We start from the raw sequence: 25,458 nt of genomic DNA on the forward strand, positions 1-25,458 counted from the left end.
ATTAGATCACTGACTGGCCTGAAGAATACTGGATGCTCACATCCCTCTGTGACAACCTTACTGTGGCCTTCCAGTATCTGAAGGGGGCTACAGGAAGGCTGGGGAAGGATGATTTAGGGTATCAGGGAGTGATGGGACTGGGGGGAATGGAGCAAAACTAGCAGTGGGTAGATTCAGACTGGATGTTAGGAAGAAGTTCTTCCCCAAGAGGGTGGTGAGACACTGGGAAATAGTAATTCCTCTGCCCTAACAGCTCAGCTTTCTGTGCAGGGCAGCTAGACCTCAACTCTCTGTCCTGCCTGCTGTGACAAAATTTCACTGAGGCAGTGGCTCTTGGCAATCTGATTCCCCCTTTACTCTTTTGGGCTTAGATGCAATAACAAGGCTGCTTTCAGGTGCCAGAGCAGGTAGTCTGAAACAAGCTTTAAAAAACCAAAAGGTGCAGTATAGATGTCAGTGCAGGCAAAACATGGCGGTGCATTGATCAGTGTGAGGCAATCAATGTGAAAGCACTTCCGTGTCTTAAATGCTGCCATTGAATTTATACCAGTGAAAAAGAGGCTTGAATCTCATGGTTAATTAGTTCCTCTAAATGTGGGAGAGCCAGTCTGTTCTCCCAAGTAGAAAGAGATGTGGCAAGAGATGGCCTTGAGTTGCACCAGGGCAGGTTTAGGTTCAATACTAGCAAAAAATTCTTCACAGGAAGGGTTGTGAAGCCCTGGAACAGGCTGCCCAGGAAAGTGATGGAGCCCCCATCCCTGGAGGTGTTTAAATGACATGTAGCTGTGGTGTCGAGGGACATGATGTAGTGGTGACTTTCCAGTGTTGGGTTAAAGAGATTGGCTTGATGATCTTAAAGGTCTCAACCAAAATGATTCTGTCATCCTGTGAAATGCATGGCTGATAAAGTTCTAGCAAGTGGGCTATGGTGCCCTGCATGCTGTTGGAACACAGCTGTGAAAACTTAGGTGGAAGTCTTGTGAGTATGGGAGCTGAAAGGAGGAGAAAGAAATGCTCTAAAAGCAGACAGAGCCAATGGTACCACATTTGAATTCTTAGCTTTTGGATTGAAGTTGAGTTAAACATGGCTCCTCAGCTGCTCTCCAAGTTTCACTCTCCCAGTCTGTATGAAAGCAGAAGGAGTCTGGCTTTGAAATGACATGCCTAAAAAGTAAGGAGGGTCCCTTACCAGGCTTTTTCTACTTCTTTCATCACAGCTGCTGCCCAGCTTGACAACAGAGTCATCATTTAATAACCTGAAAATAATGATCTGTCTTTGTTCAGCCAGTTGGAAAAAAAACAAGCCAACCATTAGTCTGGCTTTGCTGAGAGGGATTTTTAGCAGCAAATGCCTCTCTGCTTTCTGGATCACAAAACACACAGCTTTATTTTCTGTCTTGTCTTCTATTTTCAATACTATTCTCATTCCAGTGGTTCTTCTATAGCACTTATGGGCCCAGGCACTTCAGCAAGGGTCCTCCTCGGGTTTTTGCAGCACTGTCTCAGTGGTGCTTATCACTGCTCTGCCTCTGCAAATGAGCAAAAGGGAAAGAAGTTCTTCCCCATGAGGGTGGTGAGACACTGGCACAAAGTTGCCCAGGGAGGTGGTGGAAGCCACAACCCTGGAGGTTTTCAAGGCCAGGCTGGATGTGGCTGTCAGCAACCTGCTGTAGTGTGAAGTGTCCCTGCCCATGGCAGGGGGGTTGGAACTGGATGATTCTTGGAGTCCCTTCCAACCCTGACAATTCTGATTCTGGGAAAACTGCAAGTACTATGCCCATGGGAAAGGATATGTTCCCTTAAAATTAATTTTTCACCTTTGACTCATTCTTTATGGAAGGTATGCTGGCAACATGGTGTCTAAAAATGAGATGGCATGGATTCTTGGAGAGGCTTGGGCAAGTAATACACATTTTGAGGGATTTTTCACCTGAATTAATTTTGCAACCCCTCCTAGAGAGTCCAAAGCTACCCTAAGATGAAATCTTTGTTCATAGCATGTCTCCTCTAGGAACTTGTTGTGGTGAAGGTGGGGGAGTCACTGCAAGTGAGTAGGTCTTTTCTGGATGATCTCAGGACATTGTATTTGGAGGTCGTCATGCAGCTGTGCATAAGCAATTACATTTCGTTGCTGTCATTGTAATGGGGGGGTAAAGGGGGGCAGGGCATACAGAGAGAAGATGCCTTGAGGAATGACTGATCCCAGTCAGTTAAGTACTGGGAAGAGATGGTGCCTCCATGTGTCCATACATCACCGGGGTTTGCCTTCATGCCCATGCAGGCAGATGTTAACTGCTATTAGCAATTGTGTCAGCATCACTTACCAGCTGGCTGAGGGTGTTGATCCAAACCCAGCAATGTTCAAAGGTAGAATGTCTGCCTGATGGCAGAATAGAATCATAGAATTGTTAGGGTTGGAAGAGACCTCAAGGATCATTCAGTTCCAACCCCTCTGCCATGGGCACAGACCCTTCACACTAGATCAGGTTGCTAAGAGCCACATCCAGCCTGAATCAAGCTCTAAGTCAATAAAGAGATAATGGAGAAAAGTGAAATAAGCCTGAAAGATGTATGGAATCCCATTCTTACTACAGCACATACCTGTGGATTTGCAGCTAGAGAGCAGTCCAAGGGAGACCCAGCCTGAGAGTGGGCTTGAACTGTACATGGACAAAACAAATTAGAAAGCCAGTGCTGTGCTGAGTCTCTGCCCATCGTCTGGTGACAAAGCAGATTAGGTGGAGGAAAAAGTAATAGCTGTTTATACCATTTCATGAGTGTCTCTGAAGTGGGTTGCCCACTCCTGTTATAGTATAAGGTAAATAAAGAGAATGTGTATGTGAGAGGAAAAAAATTAAATGCAGTGTAATGGTCAGCCTTCAAATAAGAAAGGTTTTCACCTTCAAAATAAGAGTATCTAAGGGTGTAAGGATTATCTGTCAACCACTGCCATGGTAGTTATTAAAGAGGGGAGATTTTTCAAGGATTAAGAACAGGAAACAATGCTTTTAGGCTAAAGAAGGCAGCCTTTGTTTAGGTTATGGTCCAAGAAGGACATTTTTCTAATTATTGTTTTACAATGCTAACCATATAGCAGTGTTGACATCCTTGTTACTGCAGCAGAAACCTCTGGTTCTGCACATGAAGTGTGTTACACAAGCAGAAGCTCCAATGTTAGATTGTGCATTCACATGGGAAAGCAATTCAAGTGTAATTTGTCATGTCAGTAGGCTGCTACACAAACATGGTGGGTTCTGCTGAAGAGCAAAGGTGTTAGCAGCACTGATGTATCAAGACTCTGAAAAATTCAGGAGGGTCAGAGTAGACAATGTGAAGTGATACTTCTTGTCTCTGATCCCTCTAATTTCACTCTTCACTAAAGCAATATCAGGAAGGACAAATAATATGTTTCAGCTACAGGCACAGAGATGTACTCCTGAGACACGAAAGTGAATCCTTCCAAAACCCTCAGCCACCTACTTTATCCATGTCTATGTTTTACACCAACCCTTCTTTTAATATCAGGGAGGGACCATATGCTGCTGAGCTCTGTTGGGTGCCTCCAGCATCTCCTGCAGGTGAAAATGAAAAAGTTTGAGTGCTTTGAGTTTGCCAAAGGTCATTTGAACCTGTTTAGCTCACATGTCTCCGTAACAGTGAGGTAGCACATACAGGGAGAATCTTTAGCTCCAGTCGCCCTCCTCCAACTCTCCCGTTCTCCTTTATGATGCAGTGATGTAGTGCATGTTGCTCTGTAATGACAACAGGAGGAAGAAGCCCACCCAGCAGCACTTGCAGACTCAGTATCTACCTTCAGCTCCTGCAACAAAACAGCTAGCACTGTGTTTTGAACTGTAATTATATTCACACCAAGTGCAAGAGAGGCCTCAGAGGGACACGTTCCTGCAAGGAAGGATGTAGCTGTGCAACTCAAGTGTGAATTCAGTAATTGTTGCTTGCAAGTGTTAAGGGTGCACAGACTCTGTCTTTCCCTCCTTCTTGCTTCCAAATGTTTTTGCTCCCACCCTCTTTGCTTTAAATTGCCCATTTCCTCCAGGGGTCACTCAGGCGTTCAGCATGCTGTCTGCATGTTGCCATGGAAGGTGTTGTTTGCATTCACATATCTTAGGCAGCATTTGATATTTTGCTCTGATTTTATTTTGGGTTTTTTTGGTTTTGCTATGTGCATTTGGTAGCTTTTTATGCATCCTGGAAGATTTTATCTCTTTTAATTAAAATTATTTTTTCTTCTGTTTCTCAAAGTATCTGAGAACAAATCTGGGCACTGATAGCCCTTTTCTTAGCAGAGCTGAAAGCAAGCAGTAGCTCTTGAAGAGAGACAATGCAAACCTCTCCTCTTGATTACCATTTATATGCTTGGTTTGAACCCTTGTTCCATTTCCAGTTCTGTTTAATTTTGTGAATGTTTAGAGTCCATAGTTAGCTGCTTTTGTCTTTCCTTGCAGATGCCAGTGTATTATTACCCATCTGGTCAGTACCCTACCTCAACAACTCAGCAGTACAGACCCATTGCCTCAGTTCAGTACAATGCACAGCGGAGTCAACAGATCCCACAGACTGCACAGCAAGCAGGTATTTACAGCTGTCACTCCTTTCCTCAGCTGCTCACAGTGCCTTTGCTGGTGAGACCTGTTGGTTAGGCTTTACTTTGGAGTTTGAACAGTGGAGGAGAGAGCTGATCACTGTTCTGTTGGAAAAGATAGTGACAGTCACAAATGGAGAAACCCTTGGCATGGAGATCCAGAGCAATGGTAGAGCGAAGGTTGTGTTTTCTACCACTGCTGTCCTGCACACGGTGCCAGCTCCTCTGTGGCCATGGTCCACAGGACAGAGCACAGAGAGAGCTGGGAGGGAGCTGCTGTGACCAGTCGTGCTGCATGCTCGAGCCAGCCTCTGTGGTTGGTGCTTCCTCAAGCAGACTCCTTGAACGTTTGCAAGACTCTGCACAGTGACAGATTTGCAGAGGCGCAGGAGGGGCCGGTCCTGCTCCACCACCCTCTGCTCTCCTGAGGCCAAGGAGCAGCAAGGTGGTCCATGTGGCTGGTGCCTGTGAAGAGCAGCTGCCCACAGAGAGGTGCAGCTGGAAGGGGGGCCGTTACACTGTAAGAGAGTGAGTAGCAGGTCTCACAGTGAACCGGTCTCTTTTCCTGCTGTGTCATGCCCCTCCTGATGGCACCAGAGCCAGAGGGATGTAGGCAGAGTTGGGCCGCTGTGTGCTGGGGGAGGGCAGGGCTTGCACTCGTGAAGGGGTCCTCATACTTTGAAGGAATAAAAAGTTCCAGTTTTGGAGATTTATTTGTTTTCCTTTAAGCTGTTGGTTGGTTGTTTCTTTAGTGCACACTTCCTTCATAGGGCTCTCAGGCAGTCATTTCACAGTGCGGGGGAGAGTCTTGTTTCCTTGCAATCACAGATGTGCCAGGTAGGGCAAAGCAGTCATTGTTCTGTCTGGGTTTTTGGCAGCAACCCTTCTGAATGGCAAAATAGGTTCCCTGCAAAGGCATTGGTACAACAGTCTCTTAAGATGCAAGTCAGAAGCCTAAACATGAACAAGACTTATGGGGTCATCCAGCCCAACAGCTTGTCACTGTAATGTGACTGCTCACACTCTCGCAGGTGCTCCGGGAAACAAAGACCCAGCAAAGACAGCTGTAACCAGGCAATCGATGACTTCTGTGGTGGGGTTTTGTTAAAGCTGTTTGATGTTCTAATAAAATTCCTGGTGCTTTGGTCAGGGTTGGCAGTGGCTGACTGCATCTGCTTTAATACCTTCATATTTATACGTTCCTGAGAGAGAAGGGGGTGAAATACTGCACAAAGGTCGTTTGTCTCTTCTAGCTTCTCCTTCCTGACGATCTGTTACCCTATTTGTTATCTCTGTACAGTGGGCATATGGAAAATAAGTGCAAATCAGCTTCGATGACATTATCTGAGGCTACCCTGTTGTTATGAAACCACATTTGTCATTTTAATGCTGCACCCACAGCAGAGTGGAGATTATGGTAAATGAAGTGTACAAGAGAGAGTCTGAGGCACTTGGGTGATGTTCAAGAAATGACCCAGCTCTTTGATTTTGAGCAAATCCCAGGTTTGAAGATCTACTGCAGCAGAGGAGCTGTTGTGTTTGAGTACAGGCAATGCAGAGATGCAAGCACCAGTTTTATTTCTGTGTTTGCTGCGTTCCTTTCCTTACATGTTTGGAAAACATAAGTGAAGGAGTTTGTGCCTAGCCCCTCGGTCTTCTCCTGCAGTTCACTCTCCAGCTGCCTGCTCAGTTGGAAGCTTTATTCTTATCTCTTGTTTAAAATTGAAAACATTGTGACTACACTTTAGATTCCCTGCCGTGGTGATGACTTGAAGCATTTTAGCTATTCTCAGCTTTTGAAACTTGGCTGAGCACAGATTCTTCAAACTGGTTCATCCCTTTGAGCTCAGACACAGCCTGTCCTGTAGTCATCGTCCGAGCGTGTGATAGGCATGGCCAGAAGCAGCTTCCCCTTTCCTACAGGTCTTTTCCTAGAGATGATGTAAGAATCATTCCCATGTATGTACCACTGCATCCCTTGGTGTTTGGAAAATGACTGGTTTCCCCAAATGTCACATGGCTTACACTGAATTCAAAGAGGCAAGTCTAGGAAAGCATGTTGTTCATGCTGCAGGGATGTTCCAGCAGGTGCACCACAAGTACTGAGACATGCTAAAACCCAAGTAATTCAATGATGGTTTCATGCTCATTGTCACTCCATCTACTCTACTTACCATCAACCTCCCCACACATGTACATTTTGCTTCTCTTGTGCCCTGTGGCCTCAAGTCTTCTTTAGGAAGAAGTTCTTCCCCATGAGGGTGGTGAGACACTGGCACAGGTTGCCCAGGGAGGTGGTGGAAGCCTCATCCCTGGAGGTTTTTGCAGCCAGGCTGGATGTGGCTGTGAGCAACCTGCTGTAGTGTGAGGTGTCCCTGCCTATGGCAGGGGGGCTGGAACTGGATGACTCTTGAGGTCCCTTCCAACCCTGACAGTTCTGTGATTCTGACTCTAAGTCCGTCTGCAAACACCTCATCTCTTGGCTCATCTTTGGTGCCCAATAGCAGTGGGCAGGAGACAGTGTTTTGCCACTGCTGCAGATTGACTCCTGGCACCTGAAAAGAGCAAATCACTGCTGGCTCATCCTGCAGCCTTTCAGGAGTAGGGCAGGTGAGCTGGGGCAGGCCTCTCCTCACCCAAGCCACTGATTTTTCTGAAACTTTTGAAATGTAATCTCTTCACAGCTTTCATCTCCCTGTCAAACATCAACCTGAAATGTTACTCTGAGGCTTGTTGGAGAACTGGCAGAGTAATCACACTCATTTTTTTTTCCCTCCAGAAAGCAGGTTTTTGAGGGGAAAAAAAATTCAATACACAAAACCAGCAAAAAAAACCTTTCAAATCTTCCTGCACATGACTGGAAAATAGCAATCAATAAGTCAGTGTGTGTGGGACTGCAGCTTCCCTTCCCCTGCAGTCTTGGCATCAGCTAAGCACGTGAGCAGGCTGCACAGGAGCTGGGGATAGCTAGGTCCAGGAAAACAAAGGCTTGATGGAGAAAGGGCTCACAGGTCAGAAATGTTGAGGATGGGAAAGGGGAAACAGATGGGATGGAGGCAGATGAAAAGATGATTTCTGCAATGGTCTCCCTGAAGACCTTGCAACACTTGCTGCTGCTTTGGAGAATGCAGGTATCCCCAGGGGAGCCCAGGCTGTCTGCTGGCACCTGCTGGCTGGCTCATCTGGGAAGGCAGCCTTAGCCTGTAAGCTCAGAAAATGTTTTATTAAATAAAACAAAATTGAAGTTTGCCTGCTTGGAGGAGCTTTTGGAAGCTGTCAAAGCAGCAGCAAGGAGTTTGCCCACCTTTCCCTGCTCTGGGTTGCAGAGGTCCAAGTTTGATCCAATGCCACCAGTTGCTGTCATTTCTTCTAGAAGAGGTGTCTGGAGGAGCAGAGTGCCATGGGTGGCTTTTACAGCAAACAGCTAAAGCAGAATGTCAGGACAGCCTCGGTGGTGGCTGAGGGAGCCTCTGCTCTCTTGTGGCTCTGGAAGGAGAGCAATATTAAGTCAAAACAGCTCCAGGGCAGAAAAAGAGATGAGCTCACCTAAAATTGGATTAGAGCTCTGGCAGGCATAGATCATTTAGAGAGAAGGATGAGAAGTTTTTTATTTATTTGCCTTTATTTTTCTTTTCTTTAAGTGATGGCTTGCATGAGAACATAAATGATTCATTTCTGGCAGAAGCCTGATGCAAAAAGGCTTCTCCATGAAGATTTTGGAAAAACCTCTGCCTTTTGAATGATGTTCATTTCTGTTCAGGCCAAAATGTGGTACCTGACAGCATGGTGCCATGGTCTGTACACAGAAACATTTGTGTTTCACTCAGATGCATCCCATCGCTGCTTTTCTGACACACTCCTGCACCATTCTTGTGTCCAGCCCTGTGCAATGCATAGGTTTTCAAAATGTGGCCATGGAATGTGGCAAGGTGAAGCTGGTGTCTGTCACCCTGTGGCATGTGTGGAGAGCAGCTCTAGGGAAAAGTCCTGGTGGGCAACAGGATGGCCATAAGCCAGCAACGTGCCCTCATGGACAAGAAGCCCGATGACATCCTGGGGCGGATTAGAAGGGCTGTGGCTTCTAGGTTCAGAGAGGTTGTCCTGTCCCTCTGCCCTGGTGAGGCCACATCTGGAATATTGTTTCCAGTTCTGGGGTCCTCAGTTCAAGAAGGACCTCAGGGAACTGCTTGAAAGAGTCCAGCAGAGAGCCACTGGGAGGCTCTGCAGTGGAACAACTGCAGGCAGTGGAACAGCTGCCTGTGAGGACAGGCTGAGGAGCTGGGGCTTGGAGCTTGGAGCAGAGGAGCCTGAGGGCTGCCCTCATTCGTGTTGATAAAGATGTGAAGTGTGAATGTCAGCAGGACAGAGGCAGTCTCTGCTCAGTGATGTCCAACGACAGGACAAGAGACAGTGGGTGCAAGCTGGAGCAGAGGAGGTTCCACGTGAGCATAAGGAAAAACTTTTTCACTGTGAGGGTGACAGAGCCCTGGAGCAGATTGCCCAGACACATTGTGCAGTCTCCTCTGGAGATACTCAAACCCCACCAGAATGCATTCCTCTGTGACCTGCTCTGGCAGGGGGCTTGGACTGGATGATCTTTTGAGGTTCCTTCTAACCCCTAACACTCTGTGATTCAGTGATATTACTTATGGGTATTTTCCTTTTGAGAATTCTTGCTCATTTCTGCATCCTATAACAGATGATGCTTAAGAAGTGCCCAGTTCTATAACAACACACAAAATAGTGTTTCTGTATTCTCATCTATCAGTACTCTACAAACTGTGTGTCTTGTATTCTTCAGTATTTATCTCTATATTAATAGTTTTGAAAGTTTTCGTTCTTAGTTACTGTGTTTCAGTAGGAAAAAAAAAGATATATTAGATGATAAATGAGTAATAATTTGTACTATGTCATGACAGAAGGAATCAACAGTGCCTTGCTTTGTATCTGTGTCTGTTTTCTTTTGTTAGAGCAAGTGCTGTGCAATTCAAGGATTTTTTAATCTTTAAAGTCCTTCATAAGCATGAGCTGGATAAGTGCATGAGTATTACTTTGGGATACATGACTGCTGTTGAAAAATGAACAAGCTGCAACAAGTTCCATGATTTTTTCCTACTTGGGTTCATTATTGTATGTCTGCCTTGTGCTCCAGGTAACTCCAGAGTGCAACAAAATTCTTGTGGATAATATAATATTGAGATTCTTGTTTGAACCTAGGTCTAGAAGGCTGAGTTTATCACACAATTCTCAGGTAAAATTTGTGGCATGTGTTTTGCATCAGTAAAGAAGATCATCCTTTGAGGAGATTAAAACTAAGACCTATAGTATCTGGTTAAACAAAAATCTTCCGGCCAGAAGTTTAAACTCTGGTATTTACAGAGAAAATTAGATGGTGTTTGGTATGATTGGGTGGTCTGGAATTCCTGCAATTAGTGTATGAGAAATCCTGAATTCATAGAATAGAATCATAGAATCAATAATGTTGGAAGAGACCTCAAAGATCATCAAGTCCAACCTGTCACCCAAGACCTCATGACTGCTAAACCATGGCACCAACTTGAGAATCAACAAATGCTGCCCTTATAACCTGTTCAGTGCGCAGACCACAGAGGAAATCTCTGCTTGGTCCTAAAAGCAGTGTAGTTAAGTACAGCAGGCAAAGCAAGTAGTTAGGTGAGGAAGGCACACACCTGGACACTGCCTGGATGCAGAGTCCTTTCTTAATGGTATACATAGATCTTCTGTAAACACCAAATGTTTGTCTTGAAGGAAAGGTAATATTGCTGATGGAGTACTGTGCTGTTAGCCTTTACAGCTTCCAGTAAGGAGGAAGAGGTAATTGTCTTTTTAATGTGTCTCTGAAACAAATTTTAAGCAGAGACAAACAGAGCCCATAATTTTTTTTTAGGTAGAAATCAGAGTCAAATTGACAGTGAAATACTGGAGTTTTGCTTAATGTAATCGTTTAGGTGTCAGCATCATTGGAGAGGGTTATGCTCAAGTCTCTATAATCCTCTTTGTCTTCTGCAATCATTTGTCACTGTGAACTGATACTGAGAGGGGGAAAGGAAATGTTCAGCAATAAAAAAATAAAATTGTTTTGTCCTCATGGTCATTAGGGAAGGTTATAAAGAAAGATTGCCACTTTCTGCCTTCATTAGCCACCTGACAGGAGCTCATGGGCCACGATAGATTTGTTTGCGTAATTCCATCTATACTTTCTGTCCTTACGCAAACATAAACAACTCCCACTTTTAAGTATGTTAATTATCTGAAGAAACCATTTCACCAGCTGCTGGCTGCACTGCTGAACCAGATTGATACTGAATGTGTCCATCTGTGTTTAATGCTATATTGTTATTTTTTTCCAGCAGATATGGCTACTCATGCAAAGCACTGCAAGAAATGTGCCCCTCATTTTCACAGGACCTTGACAGGAATGGGAGGGACAGAGCCCTGCTGGTTTATATACTTAAATTCATTAATGCTGATGTAAAGCTTTGGCATTTAACAGAATTTTATGAAATAGGAAGGCCAGGGCAAGAGAGAGTGGTCAGCAATTGCAACAGGAGGACCAAGTTCAAAATTGTGCTCTTGAACTCATCTACTCTGCTATTATTAGCTTCTGACCAAGTATTTTCTGTTTAAGTTGCCCAGAAACTTAAGTCTTTCCCTTACAAGTGCTTCATTTGGACAGTACTGAGTATCCTGAACCAAGACCATCTGCAAGGTAGAGATCAGTGTTCCTCCTGCCAGCTGCTTTAGACACTGGATGGCTATGCCTTCAGCAAGCCTCAGGAACTGCTCTTCAGGCTTGTTCTGTTTTATTTCCCTTCCAAAATCACATCTGGAGAAGCAGCCTACAATTCTTTTTTCATTTAATTTTACAATCTGGTTCCAACTTGAGGCATTCCTATGGTGTGAGAAACCCAAGGGCCTTGGCATCAAAGGGTTTTAACTCACATTGTGAGCTGCAGCAGAGATGCTCTCCAGGATCTCTGCTCTTCAGGGGTGTTCTCCATCTTTCTTATGCTGCCTGCTCTCAAGGTGTGAAGGAACAGTGAATTTAGCACAGGAAAAAGAAGGACATGAGGCAAGAAACTCACATAGTTCTGATTATATATTTTATGGGGTTTTTTTGCAAGTTTAAGGTCTTATATAGTATTTTGCTGTGGTACATGGTGTGTGATTAAGATTAGCTCCAAAACCCAACCACCTCCTCAGGGTTTCCTATTACCTACCCATAGGGAGCTCCCTACCTAGCATTTTGCACCCTGGATTTCATTTCTTTACTGCTGGGGGAGAGTTCTGTGACAATATTACATTGAAGACTTTCCAGTGGCTTGCTGGGAAAGTCAAGATTGAGGCTATTGAAATGTCTGCTCCTTGAAGCCCTGGATCCTGTTGTCCTTGCCACACTACGCCACAGTGCTGCACCAGTACCGAAGCAGCGCTCAGCTACACGGAATATCTGTGATTTAAATTAATAGCAAGATTAATACTCTCACACTCCCTGCAGCATGGTTGATTCTGAAAATTAAAAGGCAAAGTCACTTTCGTCCAAAAGCTTTGTTCTGATTCAAATGACTTGTTTAATTATTCAGCATTCACACCAAGAGAGAGCAAATATTGAAGCAAAACCACCACTGGACTCAACATCCATAATAATCTTAGGACAGCCATTTGCTCGTGTTTTTTCTTTCAAGGCTCCTCAAGTTCTGTTCAACTTCTCTAGCACTAATTAAATGCTAAGCAATTTCTGACAGTGGTCCTAGGGTTTCACACTAAAATACTGATTACTTTTTTGGTTTTTTAAATAATTTTGTTGTGGGTTTGTTTTTTTTTTATTTAATATTTTCTGTGTGGTGATCTCAGTTAATGTCCAGGAGCAAGAAGAGAGAAAAAAGATTTCTAACAGCATTGTGCAGTGGATAGGGTTTCAGAACAGCTTGCCGCACCAAGATGCAGGCAGCATTGTAAGGCATTCAACAACGTCTATGAGGAATCTTTGTACTTCTGTCTGTTCCTTGCCAAAAAGAGTCACACAGCATCCCTGCTGCTAATTCCGTGCTGGATCAATGCATGGTGCTCCCACTCTTGGGGTGGAATTTTCCAGCGCTGAATAATTGAGAGGTTTGTATTGTGTTCTGGCTTTCCCTTGGGCTTTTTTGATGTATTTTGATTTGGGTTTGTTTGGTTTGGTTTGGCTTTTTTTGGTTGCTTCGTTTAAGTTTGTTTTGTTATTTTAATTTTCTCTTTTCCAAACCCCCCCTGCCTTTTGCTAGAACTTGTGGAGCCCCACCTTTGACAGAAATGCTAGAAAGCCCTTCTCTGGAGGGGCAGAGGCTGCCTCCAGCACTGCTTCAGCCTGCTGCTCACAGTCAGTAGTAGGTCTCTAGGCTGTGGGGCTGTTTTCTGTAGGTTTCTTGCAGGTGAAAGCATGCAGCAAGGTGGAGAGAAGTGCTGGAAGGCTTTTGGGTCTAAGCTAGTAATTGAAGAAATACTCTGACTGCACACCAGGGAGCCAGGGTGGGTTCTTGTCTTGCATCTGCTATTGATTGAGGATTTAAGAATCAAAGCATGCTTTCCAGTAGTAAACTTAGTAGAAGAGGACACTTGCTTAGACTGGGATGCAGCAGCAGCAATGTGTGTAAGTATGAGCAGCCTGGAAGAAGGGCCACAGCACAAGTTCAGTGCTAGTGCAGAGGAACTCAAGGACAATGGCTCAGTAACTGATGTGGTGTTCTGCTGTCCAGCCCTGATGTGTAAAATGGTCCCAGTGCCTTTACCTGACTTTTGTTGAGCCATTGCTGCAGTCAGTTGTTTTATTACCTATACTCTCCATGAGAACACCAGGTGGCACAGGATCATGTCCAGGCAGGTTATAAATCACTTCAGAGAAGGAGATTCCACAATCTCTCTGGGCAGCCTGTTCCAGGGCTCTGTCACCCTCAAAGTAAAGGAACTTTTCCTCATGTTTGGATGGAACTTCCAGTTCCTTGTCCTGTCACTGGACACCACTGGGAAGAACCTGGCCCCATCTTCTTGGCACCCACCCTTTAGTTGTTGATAAAAATTGATATGATCCCTTCTTAGTCTACTCCCTTTGAAGCCAAACAGTCCCAGGCCTCTCAGCCTTTCTTTGTGAGAGAGATGCACCAAGTCCTCTCATCACCTTCACAGCCCACCCACCGCTGCACTCTCTCCAGTAGGTTCCTTGGCTCTCGTTAGTTTGTTTGCAAGCAAAATGAGGCTGACAGTGCGGGTGTGTGAAGGAGGCAGCCCTTGAATCTTCCCAAAGAAAGGAGCTGGTTTCCTTAGCAACAGGCAAGGCTATGTGATACCTCTCCAAACAGGTCTTCACCCCTTCCCCAAGTCCTGCTCTCTGTTGCAGCTCACTCATTATGCAGCGCAGCAGAGAGCATTCCTGCAGCATGAGCTAATTGTAATGCATGAGGGCTGGTAGCTGTCATTGGCACTGGGTAGAAAATACCCAAAAAATTGGATTTGCTGTCTGAGTGTCTGGTTCTAACAACAGCTTGATTATTTCTGTTATTACTAGTGATACATCGTCCCTGCTGAGCCTTCACTTCCAGTGGACGTCGCTGGCATTTATCATTATGAATGATAAGGATAAACACAGATTTTCTGCTGCAGTCTCTGGTGAGGCTTCCCTCATGGCTGATAGGATGTAGATTGAGAAAGGAAAGAGGTGATTCTTTACTTGGCCTTTGCTGCCAGTCTAAAGACCTAGCTGTAAATGTGAGTCATTTTACATTAATCCATCCCAGAACTGACAAATGGAGGTTGGTTATTACTATTCAGAGCTTCTGTTTCTGCTTCTGTTTATGTGCTGGTGGCAGGGCATGATGATAACCACATCAGCAATGTTGCATCCAGAATGGAGAGACAAATAAGCACACTGCTAAATGTGGCAAACTGAAATTCATTTTTACAGAATGGTCATTTCAGCCTAGAGATTTATGTGATGCAGAAGTTTGAATCCCTAAGCAAACCATACCTGAATCTTGGGAAGTCAGCTAACAGTGTGTCTGGAAGGAGATGAGATTAGCAGTATTTTATCACAGGTTTTCCTTCTGTATTTTTATGTATCTAATATAACTTTCCTTTTAATGCAATCCTAATGTCTTGCCAACAAATACAGTCTTTTGACTGCTATCACACAAGCACTTAAGAACAAAGAAAGGAAGACAGACCGATCTGTGCATCAGTTTATTGTACCAGAGTCGTGTCAAGAAGTGACAATGAGCCTTCAGAGCCCCCTGTGCTAAGAGCTGTACACAGAAGTGTGAAAAGGGTTTTTTGAGATGCAGCAAAGAGCTTGCATCCAGGACTAGAAGAATATTAAGATAGGCACCATGGTGGCTGTCCAGTTTGGAGGTGGGCTGTTGCCCATCTCCAGAAATCCCTTGGACAGCTTAGGTAAATCAGAGGAAGAAAGAAACTGCTTTTAGCGTGGCAGTTGTTCGTTCACTCGCTACCTGTAAGCAGTCAGGCACCTAAAGTTGCCACTGAGTGCTGGAAAAAGCAGCTTTTGGGTTTGTACCTGTAGGATGCTTACCTAAATATTATTTTTTGACTAATTCATGACTTTGCAGACATGCCTCTCCATCTTCCCTCTTGGTGTTCCTTGTATTTGCTTATACAATGAAACCATCACTAGAAGTGAGTAGGAGACTTAGCCTGCAAATAAGAGCAGTGTTTTGCATGCTGTGAATCATTCCTTTCTGAAGGACCTTAGCCCCATGGCATTACTTGAGTAAAAAAAATAACAACTATTTCTGAGCAAACAACTCTTTAGGAGATATGTATGTATCTGTATCCTTGCTCCTTTGTGTCATCAAAACAATTTGTTATGTGCTTTAGCACCATCCTCAGGGCTTCCAAGTAGCACTCTGATAAAACAGAACATCTTCACAGTATCACAGTATAACTAAGGCTGGAAGAGACCTCGAGCATCATCGAGTCCAACCTATCAACACAGACCTCATGACTAGACCATGGCACCAAGTGCCACATCCAGTCTCCTCTTGAACACCTCCAGGGACCGTGACTCCACCACCTCCCTGGGCAGCACATTCCAATGACGAACGACTCTCTCGATGAAGAACTTTCTCCTCACCTCGAGTCTAAACCTCCCCTGGCACAGCTTGAGACTCTGTCCTCTTGTTCTGGTGCTGGTTGCTAGAGATAAGAGACCAACCCCTTCCTGGCTACAACCACCTTTCAGGTAGTTGTAGAGGGCAATGAGGTCACCCCTGAGCCTCCTCTTCTCCAGGCTAAACAATCCCAGCTCCCTCAGCCTCTCCTCACAGGGCTTGTGCTCAAGGCCTCTCACCAGCCTTGTTGCCCTTCAATAGCATCTGCTCACCAGTGCTGCATTTCCAGTTGGTTCTTTGCTGAGACAGCTGCCTTTCATCAGGTACCAAATCTGCAGGAGTGGGAAGGACTGGATTTTTACGGGTCCTGAAAAGAAACCTCCACAAATTAAATGTTTAAGGTTGCCAAGTAGCACTTTAGGGAATAAGCAAAAGAGGGGAAATGTATTAAAGTATAAGAAGCAATGCGCTGCCTCCAAATGAGTGCTGCATTAATAGTTTGTATCAAATGGCAGTTTTAATTCTGTCTCTATTGAAGAAATAGAAAGTAATTAATCTTTTGTAGCACATAGTGAAAAACAGCAGCTTAAACAGGATCTCGGTGAGGCTATTCCTTCACTTAACCTTGAGCTGGGCAATAAATAATTACAAATGCAGCTCCATCACAAGGCAAAAGTAATTTGGTGAAATAGAATTATCATCTAATGCAGGAATTGGAAATCTGAATTAGATTTCCTGATGCTCTTTGTTCCAGAACAGTATGAATTTGCCTGTGATTTGTGTGTAACAGAGTGGAACTGGGTTTTACAAAGCACCTTTTATGCCCAAGCTATCACCAGATTATTTGCACTGCAGCACTCTCTCAGCTGTAACTTCCATGGAGCCTCTGAGTTCTCTGTGTGTCTCTCACACAGGACTCATTTTGTGGAGGGAGAAAGTAATGTCCAAAGTGCATGGCTGTATTGACATACTTTGACTCATTTTCTGCTCTTCATTCAAGGCATCATAGCATCAGTGCTGCCTTCCATAAAGTTTGCAGTGGTACTGAATGGTACAAAGTTTCTGTTACTATAATAAAGCAGTGTACAGGATGCTCTGGTAAGGAGAGGTCAAGAATTGGGGGGGGGGGGGGGGGGGGGGGGGCGGGAAATAGATTCAGGAGTTGAAAAGAACTTGGTCTCAGCATACTGCTACAATGGAGTAACAGGCAGGAGCTCTTCCAGCTCCTGACTACCTCCATAAATATGGGAAGCTGTGCGTTTGCTACCATAGACTGTGTTGGGTTGGAAGGGACCTTAAAGGCCACCTAGTCCAGCCCCCTGCTAAGCAAGGAAACATTCCTAAGTAAAATAAACCAAACATTATTCTGCATTGGTGGTTGTGTCACCAAGCCTGGATGTGTTTAAAGGTAGTTTGGATGTGGTGCTTGGGGTTATGGTTTAGGGGTGAACTTTGTAAAGCAGGGTTCTGGGTTGGACTTGGTGATCCTGAGGGTCTTTTCCAGCCTGACTGTTCCTGTGATTCTGTGATTTCTTTGAATCACTCATCTGTGTCTTCCAGAAATATGGCTTTGCAACGTAAGGGGCAAGAAACTTGTACCTAGGAAACACAGCCAGCACCAGCAGTGGGTTTGTAGGGCAGGCACCACTGAATTAATGGAGACAAGTCTTGCAGTGAACCGTATTTATACCTCCATGGTAGAAACTGCACAGTGATGAAGACTCATCTGCTCTTATCCATTTTGCCTGTGTGTTGATAATGAGCTGTGGAGTGTTTGCAAACTCAACTGATGAGATGCAATGTTTAATTGCTCACGCTTCATTTCTTCTATGCAAATTTGAGACTAACCAAGTGGCTGCAAAGCCTGACATGGGATGCTTCAACTTGACAGAAGTTAAGGAAGTGTAGCTTCTAGCTTTTTCTCCTTTCTTCTTCCCACTTTGATCTATTTTCTTTTTGCAGTTTAAGAGAGAAAGCAGGAGAGTGAAACTATTCATTTGTATTAAGAGTTATAGTCAGAAGAGCAGTGTGTGGTGGGACTGAGTCTTTCTAGTCCTCAAACATGTAATTTTTCTGGCTGATTTAAAGTCTGGAGGAGGGCACAGTTCACTTTCTGTCTGCTCATTCTACTCAGTCCTGATTTATATGTGACATGAGTTTACAGTGGTGCTTGAAATGCGTTAGGCAGCCCATTTGTGCTATTCTATGGCCCTGTGTGTAAATATCTAATGATATGATTTATTGGAGAAGCAGGTGTGGGCACATGGAAAGAGAATTTGCCTTGGAGAGTTGTTTCTAATTGACTGGTAATATGTAATTTCCGAGGAGGCTATAATTAATCAGCAAGAACTCTGGTCTTTTTTTTTTTCCCTGAGTTTCCTCCTGTAAATGAACAGACTCAGCACATCCATCAAGGAGAAACTGAGAAAAGGAGATGGGGAGAAGTCTCCAGTGGGTAAAGTGGTTGTGTTTCTGTGAAGCCCTCCCACTGAGCCACAACGATGGTGCACACCATGCTGGTGAGGTGGATCTGCTGTGCAGGTGGTTGGTTCCAAACTCATCTTTAGGAGATGCAAGAATCTCTCATTTGTCTTCATGTTCAGTAATTTCTGAAGAAGATTTGGTTTTGAATACTTGAAAATGAAGAGACTCCCAGCTATCCATTAGTTAATGCAAACTAGGTTTCTGGTTAGAGAAGGATATCTGGGCAGAGCTGCCTGGCTATAGAAAAGAGGGGAATGTTTGGGGGTCTTTTACAGGAATCAACCCTCAGAATACCACCTGCTTCATTTGCAAGAGCTGGCTTGCCTTCAAAAAGCCTTCAAAGCTGGATTGGTGGAGTGGAACCAAGAGTGAGGTGTAGAATTTCATCGTTGGGTTGTGCTGTAAGTTTCCAAACCGTGGCTCAGTTCTTTAGTTCAAGATCACATGTCATAGCTTCCCAGTGGTTGTGAAACTAGGGATAATTCCATATTTATCTTTCAAGAGTGCTCATGAATTGCTGGAGATACTTGCTTATTCTTGGTGCACAGTGAAAGTACCAAAAGCATTCTTTCAGGATTCAGTGTATCAGCTGAATTTTTACCTTTGCTCAAAAAGAGACTGTCCAAACATTTTCCATGGCTTTCTAGTATCTAAAGAAGGGCAGAACTGAATCTGTCCTTTTAAAACCCTTGTCTCTCTAACCACCTGCAATTTCTACCACTCACTGTGTCTCTAGAAACACAGCCAGTGGGCCACTGGAGTTCTTGGGAAGAACTGTATTTGCCCCAGGAGCTGCCCTTTGCTGCATGAATGCTGGGCACTTCCTAGCAGCAGCAGGTCAATACTGTTTAAGAAGTACTTAAGATTTTATTTTTTTTTTCAGAAACAATTTTGTGAGGTTAGGAACAGCCACTGTGTGATGGAAAGAAAGGTGAAACAGGCAAGGCTTATTAAGACAGCTACCCTCAGTTGGGCTACTTTCATGTGAATACCACATGCTGCCTTTTGCTTGTCCTTTGTTCTCCCTGCGGTGGAGCTGTCTACATCCATTCCTGTTTAGGTAATCATTTCAGGGATCTGAGCCCCATCTTGCTCAGTAGGACTTGCTTGCATATTTCAAATGCTTTTCTGCATACTCGAAGAAATAAAATCTGTGCACTTAACAGGCTACTCAGAGAGGTTGTGGAGTCTCCTCCTCTTGAGAGATCCAGAGTCCACCTGGCTACGTGCCTGTGCAACCTGCTTTAGCAGGGACTTGGGCTGGATGATCTCCAGGGGTCCCTTCCAATTCCTATCATCCTGATGCAAGACAATTGAGCAATACTTCTTCCTAAGGGACAGCAGATTTGGTTCTGATCTCTTAAGATTCTTGATTTCCTCATATCTTGAGTACCGATGCTTGGGGATGACCCCAAGACCAGAGAAGTTTGCATGAACTTTTGTGTTTACACACACACACATTTATTTTGCAGTAGGCTTTGTGTCAATCTGTTTCTTTCAACAAAGGTGAACAACCTTTATATGATTAACAAAAGCCTTGCAGGTGCCACTTGTGTGTATGAGGAGAAGGTGCATAGGCAGGTCCCTGCTTCCTCTTGTGATTAAACACAGAGGAAAGAAAACTTTAGTAGCCTCAAGCACCAGCTCTCCCCGGGGCAGGCAGTTAGCATTCGAGAAGATGACTGCCCTCTTGAGGTGTCCCAGCAAAAGCAGATGCAGATTGCATCAAGGCTTGGTCTCTTGAAATTCACTTTGCCTACTCCGCCTCCTTCTCACGGGAGTCTTCCCACAGCTCACAAAGGATCCATCTGGAGAAAATTGCTCGCAGTGTATACCAGCTCATCTTTGTGCTTGCATGTCTAGACCTGTGTAAGGGCTAAGCTAAAGCCTTTCTAAGTTCAAAATCATGCTGAACTCCTCCTGTGATTAGCAGGATAGGAAATATGAAGGTTAGAAATTCTGATGGGAGGCACTTCAGCAATTTGTGGGGCAAATTCTGTTGCAATGTGTATGATTATTAGGTAATTAGATGCTGCATCTCGTTTATGTATGCCTAAGTCACATAAGGTTGTAGAGGCTACATTTGCTTTGCCTTTTCTTGATTTCTAAGTATTTAAAGCACAGCACCCTGGTGCTTTCTGAGCCCCTACTGCCACAACTGAGCAACCTGCATTCCTGTTCTAAAAAGCTTCAAGTGTGACCTCTTAAGGCTATGCAGCCGTAGCATAACAGTGATGAATTTCAGTGCTTTCCTTCAATTCCAGGGACCTGTGTGTCTCTGTATAGATGCTGATATGTAGTTTGCTCCAGATTTATCTCAAAGCTTCTCCCTACAGTTCATGCATCCCTAGCTTTAGGAATAGTTTGACAGGTCCTTCAGTAGTGAAACTGCTGGGGTCATACTGTGGAAGAGCAAGGCTGGCATGAAGGGAGCCTTGGGGACTACAGGACTTCTCTTTCCTTCAGACCTTTTGCTGGCATGAGCTGGCATTTGGGGCAGGTGCTTCTGCACAAAACATCTTGCACCATTAGATTTCTTATCTGTGTGCAGGGTGTGAGAGAGAGGAGTGCTGCATGACTGAAGTATGTAAGTTTCCCATCCTGGCTGCTTCAGCCTTTGGTCTGAAAAGCAGAGTTAGAATTGAGTTAGAATTGTATTTGTGTTTTGGCAGTACATTAAAATAGAGCCTTAACGAAGAGATCCTGGTTGTCCTTGCCTGAGCAATAATATTGATCCCCAGAAGATGGAGAAGCCTTTCTCTTCTTGTTACAGAAGTTCGCTACATTGACATAACAGAGACTGAAAAATTGAACATAATATGGGAGGGAATTTTACTTTCATTTGAAGTGAACACTGAAAAGCCAGCCTTTGCACTTACAAGGCTATCACAGCAGATGGTAAAATACTCTCAGTTTTTCTGGAGTATTTACCTTTTATGACAGCTTTCCAGAACCTCACGCCTGGGAACCCTGCTATGATTCATCTTGGAGACCTAAGAAACTTAACACACACGGAGAAAGATGGGTACAGTCTTTTCAGTAGGACTTGTTATGGCAGGACAGCAAGTGATGGTTTAAAACTGAAAGAGGGAGATGCAGACTGGATATAAGGAAGAAATGTTTTTTACAGTGAGGGTGGTGAAACACTGGCCCAGGTTGGTTAGAGAGGTGGCAGAAGGCCCACCCCTAGAAACATTCAAGGTCAGGTTGTTTGGAATTCTGAGCAGCCTGAATCTAGTTGTAGATGTCCCTGCTCAATGCAGGAGAATTGACTGGATGACCTTTAAAGGTCCCTCCCAACCCAAACCATTCTATGATTCTTGATTGCCTGAGGACGAGAAGCATGGGAAGGTGATGGGCCAGGAAAGGTTGTGCTTATTTCTTCGGTCATTGAAAACAATTCAGGGGCTATGGTGATTACTACTGCCTCCTACTCAATTTGCAGTAGAGAGAGGGGAATCCCTTCCCTGCTCAGAGGTAAAGTCTGGCAGAATATTTCTGGCCTTTTGTCAAGGTAGCATTTGAGGGATGCTGCAAACACGTTCCTTTACTGAGGTAGCAAATATAAATCTGAAGGATGTAGACAAGGAAAAGAAAAGGGAGAAATGAGATCCTTATTACAGCTTTGATATTCCAGTTGTTTTTACTGAAGAAACAAAATGCTCCCATTCTTTTCCCTTGCCTGAAGAAATCTATTTCTGCCTTGTATTTCTATTAAGCGCTGTAAAAGAAATCATAATTACAGTGTACTAAATTAATTCTTCTTCACTGTGTTAAGCTTAAAATAATGTTGAATCCATATTTCCATTAGCTAGCAATGAAAAAACTATTAAGAATAACACTTAACATGCAATCAATTCAGCTCCTGCAAATGTTTCCAAAGGAGAATGGTGCTGCAGAGCTGTAAATAAACACACTGCACTGTGCTGTAATGTCTGCACTTCCCAGAATTTCAATTCAGGGTAAAAATGCTCCAGCTTCTAATCATTAGATTAGAGATGAAAACCAATAAAGGGGCAGGCTCTCCTTTCCCATGCACTTCAGGGAAATTAACAAGATTACTGCTAAGTTTTGCCACTTTTGCATCTTCTCCACATCTCCATCTGTAGAGGAAGTGTTGAGCTAGCTTCTGACGCATCAGTCTCTCTGTAGATGTTTTGCACTATTTCAGTTGCGGTGTCACTGGGGCATTTTTCATCCAGAGACAGTAAATACAGAAACCTGATTCTTTCAGGCATTTATTGGCATGAACTCAAGAACTGGACCCAGCTTCCTCTGAAAAGTTACACCAACTCATTCTGTGCAAGTATGCAACATGGCTGGGGTCCTCAGGTTAGGCAGTAATGAGTATCATAAACACAGCTAGATCTTCATTAGCACTTCCCAGGGGAGTGTTGTGGATTAAATAGGAGTTTAAAATCCCTATCAGAAACAGACTCTTTGTTGAGTGTGCTTTATCTTTTGGAGATGAGCTGATTACAGTAGAATTGCTGATAAACCTCTTTTGATCCATAGCAAGATTCCACCGCTTGGGCCAAGCCATTAATTTCTCTTGTTGCTCTTAATTTAGATGTAAAGGCACCAAGATGTGCTTCCTAGTGTGTCACAGCAGGAAGGCTGTAAGAACTGGAGGCAGATGCAATGTATTAACATTTCCCTGGCAATATGATGAGAAGAGTCTGCCAGGAAGCTCTCTGTGGCACTGTCCTGGGACACTTTCTCTTCAGAGGACACACTCTGAAGTGCAGGTGGACTGTGAAGTCAGTCTTGGTCTGTGCTACTACATGAGAGGGCAGGATTTACCCCCCAGATGTCTTACAATGAAAATAGCATTTTCTAATGCTTTTGCAGTAGGAGACTGGCATCCTGATTTTTCTGTGCCCCTTTTCCAGTTCTACTCTGAGTTATGGGAAGAGCCTGGCTCTTCCTTTGGGTTTGAACTGCTGTGCCCCGTGAGCAAGTGCGCCCGGTGACTTCTTTCCTTCACAGAAGGGGTGATGCAGGTACCAGCAGCATGGCTGTGGTGACCTTAGTATGGCCCAGTGCCCATTCTTGGTATTAGCACAGCTGAACCACAGTAGCACTTAGTTCGCTCCCCCAGTCCTGTGGAAGCTGTGTGGCAGCAGGTGCAGGCAGGATCTGCAGCAGATTGACAACCTGTAGCTCTGAAACCACTTGTTTGCCTCAATGCTACAAGCTGGAAGCAAGAGGCAGGTGTTTTCCAGCTTCCACCTGAAAGGTAGTGTCTAAACGGTGGCCTTCTGTGCCCAACCTTGCTCCAGGGGCAATTTGTAAGCCCTTTGTCACCTTCAGCTGGGAAGTCTCAGCCACTGTTACCATCATCATAAGGTTATCTTCTACAAAGCCAGTGAAAATGCAGCATGGAGGTGTTTCTTTAGGTACCAAGATGTTGTTGCATGTGAGGTGTGATCATGACAGCCACCTTATCACAGTGATTCAGGGCCTTTGGGCATCTGATGGTGCCAGCTGCCTTCACTTCTCGCTGTTATGTAATTCATCACCGGTGTAACCTGCCCTGCTAAAACGTGCCCTTTGTGGGCAGAGGCAAAGCTAATATTCTTTCAAAGGGTGTTTGGATTGCTTCAATAAATCACAGCTGTCACTGTGAGCAGTTTTATCACTTGCCAGAACAAAGGGTTATCTTCATGCTTTATACTCCTCTTGCTATCCTGGACTTCCATTTGGAATGCATCATAACTTACTTTATCAAGCAAATTTGAGCAGTCCTGCTTTATTTATTTATTTATTCAATTCAATTCTTTCAGTGAAAGCTTTGCCTTGCTTTGTACAGAAGATGGCATCTTTATGGGCTGTGTTTTATAGTTGTAATTACTATTTTTTTTATTATTAATTAGCTCAATGAATGCTTGCAGTTCGTTTTCCATTTGTTCATTTTCATTCTTCTAAGCAGTCTGTGCAGCTGGGGTAGCTTTGTTCTGTAACACATTTCCTTTCCTGCTCTGCTGTGTAGCAGCTACACAGTGATGCAGGGCCATGGAGTCTCTGCAGCAAGTAGGACAGTGGGAAGAGGCAGGAGCCACCCCATCCCACAGAGCTTAGCTGCTGGCTGTGCAGAATAGCCAATAAACTAATCAGCTGTGTGGGTTTAAAATAAAACCCCTCCAATCCAGAAAGCAGTTGCAGGTGAACCTTCCTACCTGAAGTAGTTCCTTGTGCCTAAGACGCCATTTTAATGCCTTCATCTGGGAGTCCTGCTGCTGAATCTTAGCAAACAGCTGGAGCATGTGTGGCACAAGCACTCAGAGCTGTGAAGTGGTGCCCTGGCTCAGGAGAGGGAGAGGGAAAGTTGCCTGGGCAGCCAGACCACACTCCTGGGCAAGGACCTGCCTGCCCTGTCTCTGTCCCAGGCATGTTGGGTGGGAGTGGACCCCTCTGCCACCTCAGCCTCCCCACCAGGCAGGGTCCTGGTAGCATCATCCATGGTAGTTGTTTTCTCCTGCCACAGTGGTAGATCTGTGAGCTATATCTGCTTCAGGATCTTGCTGTTACTCCTTGCAACAAGAGCCCCTCCTCAGCTCTCCATTCTCAGTGATGCTCTAACATTAAATCTGCTGTTTCCAGGACAGCCAGGAAAGTGTCTCCTTTTTATGGCCATGCCTAAAATACCAGTGAATATTTATGAGCCAATTTGCCATGGCTTCTCCTGTGATGGGGGGAAAAAGTGCTTTTCTTTTAATTGATGCAATAGCTCATTCCAGAAGATGAGAACAAGCTCTATAAAGTAGTCAGCTTTTATAATTAGAAAATTATTTATCTGCAGCAGCTATATTTACTAAAATGTGCAGATTGCATTTGTCTGGGTTTGGTTTATTTCACTTTGGGAAAGTTATGCTAATTGCTTGAAATTGAACAGCAACTCTGCTCTAAGGAAAATTTGTAGGTGTAGATTGAGATTCTTGCCACGAGGAGCTGTCCAAAGGTATGACTTCCATTTGTCCTTTTCTAATTGCAGGAGTCAGTGTTGATTCTCAGGGCTTGCACTCAGAATGGGCAGTAGCTGAAGAACGTTCTGCAGATGTGTTTGCAGATCCTGTGATTTTCTCTCTTCAAAAATTTTAGCTATACAGACAGTTTTGGCAGCTTGGCTAGGCACATCAGCTCCCACTTCAGAAATGCATGTTTTAAATTTTACATGGAGAGACATTTCTGGCAGCTGCTTTCCAGTTTGACTTTGAGCAGTCCCAGAAGTAGTATATGAAATCGGTGGCC

At 44.4% G+C, this 25,458-nt stretch overlaps 1 protein-coding gene across 20 annotated transcripts in view; it reads left to right on the plus strand.

Moving 5' to 3' along the window:
* ARPP21 (cAMP regulated phosphoprotein 21) overlaps positions 1-25,458 on the plus strand; it is a 210,131-nt gene that overhangs the window by 165,167 nt on the left and 19,506 nt on the right. For all 20 annotated transcript variants that reach the window (XM_068152705.1, XM_068152697.1, XM_068152703.1 and 17 more), the window contains one exon: positions 4,467-4,593. In XM_068152705.1, the coding sequence (XP_068008806.1) occupies positions 4,467-4,593 (127 nt within the window). The remainder of the gene's footprint in view (positions 1-4,466; positions 4,594-25,458) is intronic.

The sequence above is a fragment of the Melanerpes formicivorus genome, unplaced genomic scaffold, assembly GCF_026170545.1.
Source record: "Melanerpes formicivorus ecotype bairdi unplaced genomic scaffold, bMelFor1.0.p_v2 SCAF_24, whole genome shotgun sequence".
Classification (NCBI taxonomy): Eukaryota; Metazoa; Chordata; class Aves; order Piciformes; family Picidae; genus Melanerpes; species Melanerpes formicivorus.